Raw genomic sequence first — 16,100 nt, 5'->3', positions numbered from 1 at the left:
GGTTTGCAATTGTTTCTCACTCTATCTGTGCAGCGCCCGGCGCGACGGGGCCCCGATCTTGGTCCGGGGGGGTGTGGGCAGCGCCCGGCATGATAGGGCCCCAGTTTCGGTCTGGGGGGGGGGGGTCTGGGCAGCGCCCGGCGCAACGGGGCCCCGTCTCGGTCCGGGGGGGGGGTGGTCACGTGGAAAGCAGAACTGGAAGCAGGTGGTGGCAGGGGAAGCGAACAGGTCAGGCTCAGTCAGAGGACGGCGGGACGTACGCTGCGAAATCCTTCGGTATTTGCACGAGGGAGGGGGGGGAACACTACCCCTCTTCCGTCGTGCGAGGCGGTGCAAGCCCCTGTGGGTTTGCACGAGGCTTTGCCTCCTCTCCGTCGTCACGCAGAGGCCGGGTAAACCTGGGCACCTTTGCACGGGGCTGGGCAACTTTCGGCGTTTGCATTCCCGGTGCTGCGAACTGCCCTGCCGCAGTGCCGGGTGCGCAGGGAGAGATGGGGTCCCCCCCCCCCCCCCACCGCCTCCACGGCTCCCCGGGGGTGCGGGTCAGCTCACCTGCAGGGGGCGCCGCTTGTGTCTCCGCAGGGGGACGAAGTCCCGCGGGAAGCCCGGCCGAGGGTAACCTCGACCCTGGTGTTGTCGGTCTTCACGGCCGTGCTGGGGTCCCTGCAGTGCGGGTACAACATCGGTGTCATAAATGCCCCCCAAAAGGTAAGAGATTCCCCCTCAACGGCACTTTCCCCTCTAGGGGGCGCCGGCTCCCACTCGGCCCCAGGGTGGGGCCTGGCTGGCTCAGGGGGGCGGGGAATGGGGCAGGGGCCTGTCCCCTCTAGGGGGCGCTGGCTCCCCTCTGGCCCCAGGGCGGGGACTGGCTGGCTCAGGGGGGCGGGGAATGGGGCAGGGGTCTGTCCCCTCTAGGGGGCGCCGGCTCCCACCCGGCCCCAGGGCAGGAACAGGCTAGCTCAGGGGGGCGGGGAATGGGGCAGGGACCTGTCCCCTCTAGGGGGCGCCGGCTCCCACCCAGCCCCAGGGCGGGGACTGGCTGGCTCAGGGGGGCGGGGAATGGGGCAGGGGCCCGTCCCCTCTAGGGGGCGCCGGCTCCCCTCCGGCCCCAGGGCGGGGACTGGCTGGCTCAGGGGGGCGGGGAATGGGGCAGGGGCCTGTCCCCTCTAGGGGGCGCCGGCTCCCACCCAGCCCCAGGGCGGGGACTGGCTGGCTCAGGGGGGCGGGGAATGGGGCAGGGGCCCGTCCCCTCTAGGTGGGCGCCGGCTCCCACCTGGCCCCAGGGCGGGGACTGGCTGGCTCAGGGGGGCGGGGAATGGGGCAGGGGCCTGTCCCCTCTAGGGGGCGCCGGCTCCCACCCAGCCCCAGGGCGGGGACTGGCTGGCTCAGGGGGGCGGGGAATGGGGCAGGGGCCTGTCCCCTCTAGGGGGCGCCGGCTCCCACCCAGCCCCAGGGCGGGCACTGGCTGGCTCAGGGGGGCGGGGAATGGGGCAGGGGCCCGTCCCCTCTAGGGGGCGCCGGCTCCCCTCCGGCCCCGGGTCAGGGAAGCTGAGACCTGTTTCGGATCAGTGCAGAGGGGAGGGGGGGCCCAGTGAGGGGCATTGGGGACTGACCCCTTTTCTCTGCCCCCCCCCCCCCGCCCCCGCCCAGATTATCGAGCAGAACTACAATGCCACCTGGCTGGCACGGCACAACTCGCCCATCGACCTGGCCACGCTCACCACCCTCTGGTCCCTGTCGGTCGCCATCTTCTCCATCGGGGGCATGATCTCCTCCTTCCTGGTGGGGGTCGTCTCCGAGTGGCTGGGCAGGTAACGCCCCTCTGCCGCCCCCTGCCAGGGGGCGCTCTCCCCCGGCTGGCGGGGCTGGCCCCAGGGCGGCGCTAGGGGGCACAGTGGGGCAGGGAGCGGGGCAGAGGGCTCGGAAGTGGGCGCTCTCCCCCGGCTGGCGGGGCTGGCCCCAGGGCAGCGCTAGGGGGTGCTGGGGGGCAGGGAGTGGGGCGGGGGGCTCAGCAGGGGGCGCTCTCCCCTGGCAGGTGGGGCTGGCCCCAGGGCGGCACTAGGGGGCACAGTGGGGCAGGGAGCGGGGCGGAGGGCTCGGAAGTGGGCGCTCTCCCCCGGCAGGCGAGGCTGGCCCCAGGGCAGCGCTAGGGGGTGCTGGGGGGCAGGGAGTGGGGCAGGGGGCTCAGCAGGGGGCGCTCTCCCCTGGCAGGTGGGGCTGGCCCCAGGGCAGCGCTAGGGGGTGCTGGGGGGCAGGGAGTGGGGCGGGGGGCTCAGCAGGGGGCGCTCTCCCCTGGCAGGTGGGGCTGGCCCCAGGGCGGCGCTAGGGGGCACAGTGGGGCAGGGAGCGGGGCAGGGGCTCGGCAGCGGGCGCTCTCCCCCGGCAGGCGGGGCTGGCCCCAGGGCGGCGCTAGGGGGCACTGTGGGGCAGGGGGCGGGGCGGGGGGCTCAGCAGGGGGCGCTCTCCCCTGGCAGGTGGGGCTGGCCCCAGGGCGGCACTAGGGGGCGTGGTGGGGGCAGGGGGCTTGGCAGGGGGCGGTCTCCCCCGGCAGGCGGGGCTGGCCCCAGGGCGGCCCTGGGGGGCACGGTGGGGCAGGGAGCCAAGGGGCTCAGCAGGGGGCGCTGTGCTGGGGGGGGTGTGGTGGCCAGTAGGGGGTGCTCTCTGCCCCAGAGACCCCTGGGACCTCCCCCGTCATCAGTCTGCTTGGGTGGGGCGCAGGGCACATGGGGCTGGGGGGCCCTGCGTGTCTCACCCTCTCTCCCCTCCCCCGCCCCCAGGAAGCGGGCCATGATCATCAATAACGCCCTGGCCTTCCTGGGCGGGGCCCTCATGGGCCTGGCCAAGCTGGGCTGCTCCTACGAGATGATGATCCTCGGGCGGTTCCTGATTGGGGCCTACTCAGGTAACGGACAGCGCCCGCTGGCCAATCGGAGGGTGGGGCCCCTGGGCGGATGGGTGGGGGGGTGGATGCCGGGGGATGTAGGGTGGGGGTGTGGGTGCCATGGGGGACAGGTGGTGCCATGGGTTGGGGAGAACCTGGGTGGATGGGTGGACTGGTGGATGCCGGGGGATGTAAATGGGGGGGTGCCATAGGGGATGGGGGGTGCCATGGATGGGGGGGAGCCTGGGTGGATGGGTGGGGTTGTGGATGCCAGGAGATGTAGGGTGGTGCTGTGGGGCACGGGGGTGCCATGGATGGGTGGGGTGGTGGATGCTGGGGGATGTAGGGTGGGGATGGGGGTGCCATGGGTGGGTGGGGTCGTGGATGCCGGGGGATGTAGGGTGGGGGTGTAGGTGCCATGGGGGATGGGGGTGCCGTGGGTGGGTGGGTGGGGTCGTGGATGCCAGGGGATGTAGGATGGGGGGGGTGCCATAGTGGATGGGGGGGTGCCATGGAGGGGGGGAGCCTGGGTGGGTGGGTGGGGTGGTGGATGCTGGGCGATGTAGGGTGGGGGTGGGGGTGCCATGGGGGATGGGGGTGCCATGGGTGGGTGAGGTTGTGGATGCCAGGGGATGTAGGATGGGGGGGTGCCATAGGGGACGGGGGGTGCCATGGATGGGGGGGAGCCTGGGTGGATGGGTGGGGTTGTCGATGCCGGGGGATGTAAGATGGGGGGGTGCCATGGTTTTGGGGAGCCTGGGTGGATGGGTGGGGTTGTGGATGCCAGGGGATGTAGGATGGGGGGGTGCCATGGATGGGGGGAAGCCTGGGTGGATGGGTGGGGTTGTGGATGCCGTGGGGGACACGGGTGCCATGGGTGGGTGGGTGGGGTGGTGGATGCTGGGCGACGTAGGGTGGGGGGTGTGGGTGCCATGGGGGATGGGGGTGCCATGGGTGGGTGGGTGGGGTGGTGGATGCTGGGCGATGTAGGGTGGGGGTGTGGGTGCCATGGGGGATGGGGGTGCCATGGGTGGGTGGGTGGGGTGGTGGATGCTGGGCGACGTAGGGTGGGGGGGTGGGTGCCATGGGGGATGGGGGGTGCCATGGGTGGGTGGGGTAGTGGATGCCGGGAGATGTCGGGTGGGGGGGTGGGTAAGCTGGGATCTGGGCGGATGAGCAATGGGTGCTGCGGGGTGCGGTTGGCTGGGTGCCCGGGACCTGGGTGGGGGCCGTCATTGGGTTCTGCATGTCACAGGTGCCACCCCCCCACTTCCCGCCATGGCTCAGTCATTAGCATACAAGCCCCACCTCTTAAAGGGGGCGCTTTGTAGGGAACGGGGGGGGGGGACCACAACCCTCTGCCTCAACTCCCCCCCACAGACCTAGGAGGCACGCCCCCCCCATCCTACTAATCTGCTGTTCCCTTCCCCTCCCCCCTCCCCCAGGGCTGGTTTCTGGCTTGGTCCCCATGTACGTGGGTGAAATCTCCCCCACCCACCTGCGGGGGGCGCTGGGGACCCTGCACCAGCTGGCCCTCGTCATCGGGATACTCATTGCCCAGGTAACAGGCACTTGCGGGGGGCTCGGCAGCGGGCGGGGGGCCGGCAGGGGGCGCCGTGATGCCATCTCTCTCCGCCCCCCCGGCAGGTGTTCGGGCTGGACTCCCTCCTCGGCACCCCCGAGCTCTGGCCCCTGCTCCTGGGTCTGACCGTGGCCCCGTCGGCCCTGCAGCTGGTGCTTTTCCCCTTCTGCCCCGAGAGCCCCCGCTACCTCTACATCGTCCGCAACAAGGAGTCCAAGGCCAAAGAGAGTGAGTCCCCCCCCGGGCCCCTCGCCCGCCCCCCCAACCGTCCGTCTGTCCCTCCCTGCTTCCGCCCGCCCGGCCGGCCGGCCCTCCCCTCTTCCGCCCGCCCGTGCGTCCCTCCCCTCTTCCGCCCGCCCGCCCGTGCGTCCATCCCCTCTTCCGCCCGCCCGTCTGTCCGTCCTTCCCCTCTTCCGCCCGCCCGCCCGTCTGTCCGTCCATCCCTCCCCTCTTCCGCCCGCCCGTGCGTCCATCCCCTCTTCCACCCGCCCGTGCGTCCTTCCCCTCTTCCGCCCGCCCGTCTGTCCGTCCATCCCTCCCCTCTTCCGCCCACCCGTGCGTCCATCCCCTCTTCCGCCCGCCCGTCTGTCCGTCCATCCCTCCCCTCTTCCAACCGCCCGTCTGTCCGTCCCTCCCCTCTACCGCCCGCCCGTCTGTCCGTCCCTCCCCTCTTCCGCCCGCCCGTGCGTCCATCCCCTCTTCCGCCCGCCCGTCTGTCCGTCCATCCCTCCCCTCTTCCGCCCGCCCGTGCGTCCATCCCCTCTTCCGCCCGCCCGTCTGTCCGTCCATCCCTCCCCTCTTCCAACCGCCCGTCTGTCCGTCCCTCCCCTCTACCGCCCGCCCGTCTGTCCGTCCCTCCCCTCTTCCGCCCGCCCGTGCGTCCATCCCCTCTTCCGCCCGCCCGTCTGTCCGTCCCTCCCCTCTTCCGCCCGCCCGTCTGTCCGTCCCTCCCCTCGCCCGCCCCCCCATCCGTCTGTCTGTCCATCCCTCCCTCCCTTCTTCCACCCACCCGTCTGTCCCTCCCCTCTTCCGCCCCCCCGCTCCCCCATCTGTCCATCCCTCCCTTCTTCCACTCGCGCAGCCCTCCCCTCTTCCGCCTGCCCGCCCGTCCGTCTGTCCATCCCTCCCCTCTTCCGCCCGTCCGTCTGTCCATCCATCTCCCCATCCCTTTATCTATCCACCTCCCACCCACCCAACTCTGTGGCTCTCAACCTATTTACCGTTCTGGGCCAAGCCAATCCTATGTCGATGGCCCTGAGAACGTCACATGGGCTGCAGCTCTGTGCCGATTGGGTGGCCAGTTGCCTGCGGCCTCCGTTTGAGAGCCACGGCTCTAACTCCATCTCCCTTCCAAATCCTACTGACCTGGCCACCCGCCCCTCCACCAGCCACCCCCTCTCTTCTTCGGCCCTCCGTACGGCCCCTGCCCACCCATGACTCATGGATCCATCCCCATTGATCGCCCACCCCCTTCGCGATCCAGCCCTCCGTCTCCCCAACCCATCCGTCCACCCCCAACCCATCCGTCCACCCCCTTTGCGATCCAGCCCTCCGTCTCCCCAACCCATGCGTCATCCATTCCTCCCCCAACCCATCTGTCCCTCCCTCCGTCCCCATCTGTCTACCTGCCCATCTGTCGACCCCCAACCCACCCCTCCATCCCCATCTACCTACCTACCCATCTGTCCACCCCCAACCCACCCCTCCATCCCCATCTACCTACCTACCCGTCTGTCCACCCCCAACCCACCCCTCCATCCCCATCTACCTACCTGCCCATCTGTCCACCCCCAACCCATCCATCCATCCCCATCTACCTACCTACCCGTCTGTCCACCCCCAACCCACCCCTCCATCCCCATCTACCTACCTACCCATCTGTCCACCCCCAACCCACCCCTCCGTCCCCATCTACCTACCGACCCATCTGTTTACCCCCCAACCTATCCATCCATCCCTATCTACCTACCCATCCATCCATTCCCCAACCTATCCATCCATCCATCCCCCAACCCATCCATCCATCCCCCAACCCATCCATCCATCCCCATCTACCCATCCATCTATCCATCCCCCAACCCATCCATCCATCCCCATCTACCTACCTACCTGTCTGTCCACCCCCAACCCATTCCTCCATCCCCATCTACCTACCTACCCATCTGTTTACCCCCCAACCTATCCATCCATCCCCATCTATCTACCCATCCATCTGTCCACCCCCAACCCATCCATCCATCCCCCAACCCATCCATCCATCTCCATCTACCTACCTACCCACCTGTCCTCCCCAACCCATCCATCCATCCATCCCCATCTACCTACCTACCCATCTGTCCACCCCCAACCCACCCCTCCATCCCCACCTACCTACCTACCCATCTGTTTACCCCCCAACCCACCCCTCCATCCCCATCTACCTACCTACCCATCTGTTTACCCCCCAACCTATCCATCCATCCCCATCTATCTACCCATCCATCTGTCCACCCCCAACCCATCCATCCATCCCCATCTACCTACCTCGCCATCTGTCCACCCCCCACCCATCCCACTATTAATCCAATCCCTCCCTCCCCCTGAGTCGTCCCACCCATCTATCCATGCCCCATCCCTCTGTCCGTCACCGCCACGTCCCTCGCTCTCCCCGCGCCGGCAGGTTTGAAGCGGCTGACGGGGTGCGGCGACGTGAGCGAGGCGCTGTCAGAGATGAAGGAGGAGAAGCGGCGCATGGACATGGAGCGCAAGGTCTCCATCGCCCAGCTCTTCCGCTGCCGGATCTATCGCCAGCCGCTGCTGATCGCCGTGGTGCTCCAGCTCTCCCAGCAGCTCTCCGGCATCAACGCGGTGAGAGGTGGGGGTCGGGGCTTGGTTCACGGAGGAGCTGGGGGAAGATGGGGTCAGGCGTGGAGCTTGGTTGGGGGGTGGAGCTTTGGGGAGATGGTGGGAGGAACCTGAGGAAATGGAGGTGGAGCTTGGCCGGGAGCTGAGAGCTCTGGGGTGGAGGCTGGCTGGGGACGGAGCATGGGGGGAACTGGGGCAGAGCCTGGGAGAGATGGGGGTGGGACCTGGGAGAATTGGGGCAGAGCCTGGTTGGAAGAGATGGGGGTGGAGCTTGCTGGACCTTTGGGGCAATTGGGGTGGAGCAATGATGGGAGAGAGAGGGTGGGACTTGCCGGTGATGGGGCCTGGGGGATTTGGGGCAGAGCCTGGATGGGGGTGAACGGTGCTTGGGGGGATGGGGGCGGAGTCTGGCGGGGAGCTTGGTTGGGGGAGGAGCCTGGGGGATGGGATGGAGCCTGAAGAAGAGGGATCAAAGCGACACCCCATGGGATCGGGGGCGGGGGGGAAGAGTCCGACTAGGGCCGGCTCTAACCCCCCCTTCTCTGCCCCCCCAGATATTCTATTATTCCACCAGTATCTTTGAGTCAGCCGGGCTGGAGCAGCCGGTGTTTGCCACGATCGGCGCTGGGGCCATCAACGCTGCCTTCACCGTTGTTTCGGTAAGAGATTCCCCCCCACCCCCAGCCAGCTGCCCCTTGGGAGGTGGGGGCATCCACACCCCACCCCTCCCAAATCTTATATCGGTCCTCCTTGTCTCTCCCTCCCCACAAGCTGTTCCTGGTGGAGCGGGCAGGCCGCCGGACCCTGCACCTGGTGGGGCTGGCGGGCATGATGGTGTGTGCCGTGGTGATGACGGTGGCGTTGGTGTATCTGGTGAGCAGCCGGGAAGTGGGGACTGGGAACCTAGGGGTGAGCACGGCCCCCCCCGGGGCTGCGCTGGGGCAGCGGCACTGACGGCCACCCTGCCCCTGGTGGCACCGCAATGCGGGTTCTCAGCCTCGTCTCTCTCCCCCGCCAGGAGCGAGTGCCGGCCATGAGCTACATCAGCATGGTGGCCATCTTCGGCTTTGTGGCTTTCTTCGAGATTGGGCCGGGGCCCATCCCGTGGTTCATCGTGGCCGAGCTCTTCAGCCAGGGGCCCCGCCCGGCAGCCATAGCGGTGGCCGGGTGCTGCAACTGGACCTGCAACTTCATCGTCGGCATGGCCTTCCAGTCCATGGCGGTGAGTGCGCTCCCACAGGTGGGGCGCGTGCAAAGCAACCCTCGGACACACCCGCAATGCCACACAACTGTGTGTAGACATGCAAGAGCACGCAGGCACCAGAATAGCGAATGCCGGCCGTTACAACTGGGAATATGCCCACGGGCAAGGGGGGCAGGGACCCACAGCAGGGCTGGGTCCAAGACTGGCTCCCAGGCGGGAGCAGGGCTGGGAGTGGGAACAAGCCGGCGTAAGTGCGACTGCAGCCACGGGTGGACAAATGGCGTCTCACACGCGCTCGCTGGCAAAACCAGCCCGCACTTCCCTTTGCATCCAGCACTCACCCCTCCTCTCCCCTCCCATAGGACGTCTGCGGGCCTTACGTCTTCCTCATCTTCGCGGCCCTCCTCCTGGGTTTCTTCCTCTTCACCTACTTCAAAGTCCCTGAGACGCGGGGCCGGACCTTCGATCAGATTGCTGCCGCCTTCCGACGCACCCCGTCTCTGCTAGACCACGAAGTCAAACCCTCCACCGAGCTGGACTGTCTGGGGCCAGACGACAACGCCTGACCCAGGGCGGGCGCGATCGGCCAGAGAGAGAGAGACAGAGACACAAGAGGAATGTAACCGTAACCGAGCACTTTAACGACACAGCAAGGTTTAGAGATTTTTAGAACAGTTGTTTTGTTTTTAGATGTGGGTTTTATTTTTAAGATTATACATATATATATATATATATAGCAAGAGAGTGATTGTGTTGTATGTGTGTGTGTGTGTGTGTGTGTTTATCAGGGGCATGGAGATAAAGTTGTGTTGGGAGCTGCGGAAGGAGCTCGGTTAAGTGACAAAGGAAGGGGAACCTGGAGGAGAATCCAGCTCAGCTGGTTGCCTGCTCTTGGAATTGGAGGCAGGGAAAGACCGCCCCGAGACCATATCCAGCAGCTGGAACAGATGTTCAGGCATTCTCGAGCAGCGTATGACAGTAGTAGGCTCCAAAACCGTTGACTCCAATGGGATTCTGCGTCAATTCAGAGACAGGAGACTTTTCTATCGATGAGAAGGTAGGAGGAAGATGCAAAACTCTGGTGGAGTTCTTTCGGTCCTACCGAACATTGAGCCAAAGGGCCAGAATGAGCGAGATCTCCTCCCTAGCTCTCGGCGTTAGAGCGCGGAAGGTTGGAGCAAGAAGGCCATGCGTCATGGACGCCGTCAAATGCCCTGCCTCCGTCGCTGAAAGGCAAGGCTCCTACGGACAGGAGCCGTGGCTCTCTGCCCTATGCATGGTCCATGTAGTACAGTGGCCCGTGTCCGAGAGTGGCCAGCACTTGATCCTTTGGAGGAAACCTTTCAGCGATACAGTGGAGTCACCTCTTAACTCCCCATGGCTGGCAATTGACTCCTAGTGGCAAGAACTTCCATCCTTTTCCGTCCAAGCCAGCAGAACTGAGGTCTGGAGATGGGATCTCCTACGGTCCCCACCAGTTTGGGGCATCGTGCCAGTTTTTAGCCTAAAGCCAATCAGCTCACAGGCATATTGTTCGTTAAGTTGATGAGCGGGATTTCCTGGATGCTCTGACCTGGGGCATCCCTTCCCATCCATCTTCTGAGGTTTGTAGGTGGTCTGAGGGGACCACACCACTCTTCCTGGAAAGCGATTGTCAAGAGAAGATGGTCAGCTCATCTTTGGAGGAGAACTGGTTGCGAGGGGCAGACAAGGGAGGGGGGAAAAGCTATCGCCCAACGCGGGGAAGCTTTTGAGAAAGGGTGCGTTGGGTTTTGTGAATTGCAGTCCGCACCAGTTGCAAGTCAACGCAGAACGTGGGACATCCGCTCCACAGCTCATGTCTACAGGGACAAGGAATGGCCAGATTGGATCAGACCCACGGTCCACCTAGCTTGCTATTGTGTTTTAACATGATGGTGTCCTCAGCCTTGCACACTTACAACCTCCTCGCTACAACTGGCAAAAGGCCCCGCAAAGCCCATTGGATATGTGTTGGTGGCCGGCAGAAGACAAGATGCTATGAAGACTGTGCTCAGAAGTCCAGGACAATTTGCTAGTTAAAGACGGTGGGATCATTGGTTGGTTTGTTTTTTTAAAGAAGGATGTAAATACAGAAGCAGCCAGAACAGAGCTGTTATAATTACTGCTCTTCATTTCGGCTGCTGGATGACCGATGGAAGTCTGAAGACAGCCAGCTGAGTTGACCTACAAAGACCAACCTTGCTAAAATTTTAGCGATTAGACCCGACACTCCATCATGCCAGCTGTTGTGGGTGGGACAAAAGAAGAACCCGTTTAAGCAGATCACAGGCACAAGAGACGAATAGCTGTGCTTGAAGAGAGTTTATGGACGAAGCCAGGAAGCTTCTGAAGGGTTAGTAGGATCTGAGAGAGTTTCTGTTTTGTAATTAACGGAGGCGCTTGTCTTCATGTCAGGGACACATGGAGGGGCATTAGCGCATTATGTGACCTTTTGTATTTCAGCGAGAAGAATGTAAGTAATTCTTTGTATATAAAGGACAGAGTCAAACAGAGGCCAGTGTGGTTGTGTTTGCTTCATTGTAGACACTCATGAATCTAACTGCTCCTATGGCAGAGGTGGATGTTATGAAAGAGAAAAGGATTTAAGGGAAGAATAGATCTAAGGGTTTTTTAACCAGGCTACGAACAGACAGATTCATTGTAGCAAAGCAAAGGTGCCATTCTGAAATTCATCCCCAGGTTTCTGGGTGAATTACACTCGGCCTTTGACAGCACCGTGGGTAGATCGTTTCATATTGACAAGGGAATGATAATTTATACTCAAGTCCAGATTTTTGGGGTGCCCCAGTTTGATAGCCCTTGGATACAGACCAATTCCTAGATCTTTTAGGAAAACTCCCCTTGTGAATTATAAATTGTTAGTGATGGAGAATCCACCACCATCCCTGAGTAAATTGTTCCGATGGTGAATAGCCCGCACTGACAAAAATTTAAGCCTTATCTCTAGTCTGAAATAAGTTCCCTCTGGAGTCTGCAAGTTCTCAGAATTTCAAAACACTGAGACAGGCAGAAGTGGTCTCCAACCATGGCTGGAAATATTGCTTCCCCATTTTGGATGATGCTAATTGTAGTAGTTAAATGTGGTGTTGGTTGGGGAGGGGGGAGGTTAGGTGGATTTTGAGAGTCCCCTTAATTTTAATAGTCTGCTGCACCAAACACATTGCAATTCATAGAGGCCAGAAGGGACCAGTAGACCGTCTCGATCTACAAGGCCATTAAATTTCACATTTCCCCCCTAGTAACTAGTGTTGGACTAATGCATCTTCCAGGACGGCATCCAGTCTTGGCCGGGAAGACATCAAGCAATGGAGAATTCATCACTTCCCTCAGGAGTTAGTTCCACTAACTAACCCTCCCCCCGTTAAAAATTAGATCAATGTTGGGTTAGTGCTTAAGTAGGGCCCTACCAAATTCGTGGCCGTGAAAAACGTGGCATGGACTGTGAAATCTGGCTACTGTAAGGGCATCATAGCATTGCCACCCTTACTTCTGCGCTGCCTTCAGAACTGGATGGCCAGAGAGCAGTGGATAGTGGCCAGACACCCAGCTCTGAAGGCAACGCCGCCATCAGCGGTGCAGAAGTGAGGGTGGTATGGTGGGGGCGGGGGGGAGGGGGAGGTACGGTGGTGTCCCCGCCCCCCCACACCCAGAGCCAGCCATAGGCCCCTTTAAGCTCTGAGCGCTGGGGAGAAATACAGCCGAGGGCCCCTACTGTGCACCAGGCTCCAGCTGCTAGTCCCGGCTGGGCTGCGGAGGGATAGGACTTCCTCTTTCCCTGCATGGGCCACTCCTGGGGCTGGGTCAGACCCCCCTCCGCTGGCAGCGCAGAAGTAAGGGTGGCAATACCACAACCCCCCTCCAAGGGCCTTGCCACCCGCCCACAGCCCCTTTTTTGGGTCAGGACCCCCACTGTTACAATACTTCCATCTGAAATTTCATGGTTTCAGATACCATGAAATTTCAGATTTTTAAAATCCTAGGACCGTGAAATGCATCAAGACAGACCATTAATTTGGTAGGGCCCTGTGCATAAGTGTTTCCAACCCCATCGGCCCGCCCTGAAAGTGAAGATATTTTAAAATTAGGCACATATAACTGTCACAGAGCGTGGGGCAGTCAGGGCCCTGTACCCCCCACTTCCCGCAATTCACCATGCCTCTCAGCCAGCCAGTAAACCAGAAGATTTATTAGATGATAGGAATACAGGCCAAAACAGAGCTTGTAGGACCCCTCAGCGAGGACCTGTCAGTCAGGTCCATCTTGGGGGGGTAGGGAGCCCAGACCCCGATCTGGGCCTCCCTCCATTTTCCCAGCCAGTTCCAAACTGAAACTCCCTCCAGCCCCTCCTCTGGCCTTTGTCTCTTCCCTGGCCAGGAGGCCACCGGATCTCTTTGTTCTCCAACACTTTCACTTGGCACTTTGCCGGGCAGGGGCCCAGGCCACCAGTTGCCAGGAGGTCAGCCATTCTCTGTGCAGAGTGCCTCACCCCTCCCCTCTAGGGCTCTGCAACAATCACGCACCCCTGTCCCGCCACCTAGATACGTAAGAACTGCATAGGGGAAACTGAGGCACCCACCCAGTATTCAGAGAGAACACGGAGAATATTCCCACTTCGTCACAATAACAACCCTGCGCTACCTGCAGCAGACAGCATTCCATACCTAGGCAATCATAAAAGGAAACCCAGCAAACTTTACTAAGGCCTAGCCTATGCTTGAGAGCCACAATGGGTGATATTTATTGGATCAACACCAACTGTTGGAAGAAAGGAGCATTCAAACTCGTTTAATCCACCTTTTTACACTGATCGGGGGTCTCTGAGCCAGAGTTTCCCACAGCAGGTAGTTAGTGGACTGAACTCTTAGGTGTTCCTCCCCAGGACATAGCTTCGAAAGGTCGGGTGTGGTGGGAAGAATTTGCACGTACTTCCTTAGAAATCCACTTGAGACAGATCTGCTTTTCCTGCTAAAGCGGATCTACGCAATCTCACCCTAGCATAGAAACAGTAGCATTTCTACCACAATGTGACCCAGAGGTATTAACCCTAATTCAAAAAGGTTTAGCTTAGTTCATCCGGGATATTATCCAGCTGTCCCGACCCCAATCTCCTCTTGGGGTACCCTGCTCCACACCTCAGCTGTGCTTGGAGTTAGAAAGTTTTTCACTTGCTAACTAAGTCTCTTTCTCCTTGTTCTGCCCTCAGCGGCCAAGGAGAACACTTGCTCACCACCTTTCATTTACAGTGGCACACTACCAGCTTAATTAAAACTCGTTAAACACCCACCGATGATTTTAACCAAGGCTGGGTTTCCAGTCAGTGTGACCTCTGGGCAGAAGTGTTGAAGTCATGCAGACCGAGACATTGAAGGACCATGCCTGAATGCCTATTTTTAGCAGTCCAGCTAACACAGTATACCCACATGCACTTTGGCATTTTTCCACTAGTAATAGGACCTGCGTCACTGGGGAGGCGGTTGTCAACTAGCACCAGGACAACAGAGGGTGGATATGCACAAAGATGGGCCAAGAGAGTCAGTTTTACTTGTAAAACTTAGTTTAGACCAGGCTGCAAATCTGTCCTGGCTTTAATTTTTATTATGGGGGCACTGACTCCTCCCACCCGTCTCAGAAGGAATGCATCCACTGTAGGGGGTTTGCACTGGCCTAACAAGACCCGTTTAGCGTGGCCGGTAAAACTTGTGGGCAATAGGATCAGAACTGCATGGTGGCTGAAATTTGCACACTGCTCATTGTGTCTGCTGCCTACATGTATTAAGACAAAGCAGGGTAGGAATTGCACCAAATATTTGACAAGACTGTTCATGAACCAGGGCTGGGTTTGGCAAAATTGCCTCCCTTTGAAAATAAAAAGACAAGGCCGGCCCTTGTCAAAATGCTTGGTAGAGACGTTTCTGAAATGATCAAATCAAGGATTTAAGTCCCTTGAAACCAGCATCTTTTCAACACCATTGTTATGGACAAGCAGTTACCCCAGGCCTTTCGCCCACCAGAAACCGTCACTAATTCAAGTAGACCTCTCCACTAGAATTGGATGGCTTGGAAACTGCTCTCCAGTGATTTGAGGGACCAGAAAGCAGCAATGCATGGCCTGGTATTGCAATTTATGTATTGTACAGATGCTGGCATTTGAGATATTCAGTTTTATTAATGTTGCTCAAGGCCACAATCACCAGTTAGTTTGTAAAATTGGAGAATCTACAGTATTTTGAAATTTAAGCTCATCACATGGGGAGGGAAAGTAAAAAGGTTTATTGAGCTAAGACTGAAAATTTGAGATGGGGGAACAATCTGATTTAGGGTGATAAAAGTTTCTGAACTTAGAGGGATGGGAAAACTTTCTCATCAGCTTTAATTAAGTCTCATCTGTATTTCAGTGAGAAATCAACGTGAAAAGGCACTAGGCTGCACAAGCATTAGATTCAACTCTAGGCCCTGTGTCGGAGCACGAGAATTTCTCTTGGCTTGTGTATCACATTGGCAGATGCCTGCCTGGACGCCTGCCCAAGTGGTGTCTCTTGCTGAATCTCGCTCACCCAAACAAGGACTGAGCTGTCTTTTCAAGCAAGACTTTTGTCATGAAAATTGCTCCGTGCTATTAAAAACCATGCTGTCTGCGACCGCCCTGCATCACCAGAGATCAGCTTGTTTAAATGGGTCAAGTAGGGGTCTTAAGTCTGAGACCACCTCCTGTTTAGGTTGCCAGTTCAAACCCAGCCTGGCCTGGGAGCTATTAGGAGTCCTGGTGACCCCTGTGAGAAGACAGCTTGTATCAGGACTGTCTACTGTGGTTAAGATTAATTTAGACCCCTGAGAGCTCAGGGAAAAGTGGTACCCCCTCCCCACACTAAGGGTACACAGCATGCTGGCCAGACAGTGGGGGACCTCTTACCATCCACAGAAGGAGGATACAGGGTTCCTTTGGATTCTCGAACACATGCTGCTCTCCAGCAGTTTGTAGGGGGTATCAGAGCACCTTGAGAGGGAGAGTTAGCTTGACACAGGTGGGGAAACTGAGGCACAGAGACATGGAGGCCAATATTTGGAGAAAGGCATCCATAATCACAGGCCAAACTGAAGACATGTGAAAGATGATGAGCACCCGCAACTGGTCAACAGACATTCTGGGTGCTCAGCACTTGGGTGTGAATGTGTGTGTAAGGCTCACAGCACTTCCAATTGAGAGGAATGTTATGGCCACCTGGAACTTGTAAAAGATCAGCTAGTAAGACAGCCAGGCCACCTGCTCTAACCCCCTAGGCCCCAATCTTCAGCCTAGAGAGACTCCTCCCAGAGCCAGGGATGAACCCAGGAGTCCCACCTCAATCCACAGACTAGGGAAGCAAGAGGTGGACCCACGGCTGTGACAAACGCAGCTCATTTGCCCCCTTAGTAGGGCAGGAAAGACCCAGCAACATCAGGAGTCTGTGCAAATTCCTTTACTGACACCCAAACTGCACACAACGTTCGCAAAAAGTGCTCTTCAAAAAAATCAGGGGGGAAGGGAGGGAATTAACTCAAGTTTCAAC

The 16,100-nt window shown here is 59.9% G+C and overlaps 1 protein-coding gene across 1 annotated transcript; it reads left to right on the top strand.

Moving 5' to 3' along the window:
• The first annotated feature begins 1,705 nt into the window (after positions 1–1,705).
• SLC2A4 (solute carrier family 2 member 4) lies at positions 1,706–11,046 on the top strand. The gene is made up of 9 exons (XM_077806987.1): positions 1,706–1,811; positions 2,778–2,902; positions 4,327–4,442; positions 4,529–4,691; positions 7,123–7,310; positions 7,862–7,966; positions 8,079–8,180; positions 8,326–8,529; positions 8,874–11,046. The coding sequence occupies exons 1-9, from the start codon at positions 1,765–1,767 to the stop codon at positions 9,075–9,077; spliced, it is 1,254 nt and encodes a 417-aa protein (XP_077663113.1). The 5' UTR covers positions 1,706–1,764; the 3' UTR covers positions 9,078–11,046.
• Positions 11,047–16,100: the final 5,054 nt, after the last annotated feature.

This window comes from Eretmochelys imbricata, unplaced genomic scaffold, assembly GCF_965152235.1.
Source record: "Eretmochelys imbricata isolate rEreImb1 unplaced genomic scaffold, rEreImb1.hap1 Scaffold_44, whole genome shotgun sequence".
Taxonomy (NCBI): domain Eukaryota; kingdom Metazoa; phylum Chordata; order Testudines; family Cheloniidae; genus Eretmochelys; species Eretmochelys imbricata.
This window is presented reverse-complemented; position numbering and strand designations above follow the sequence as displayed.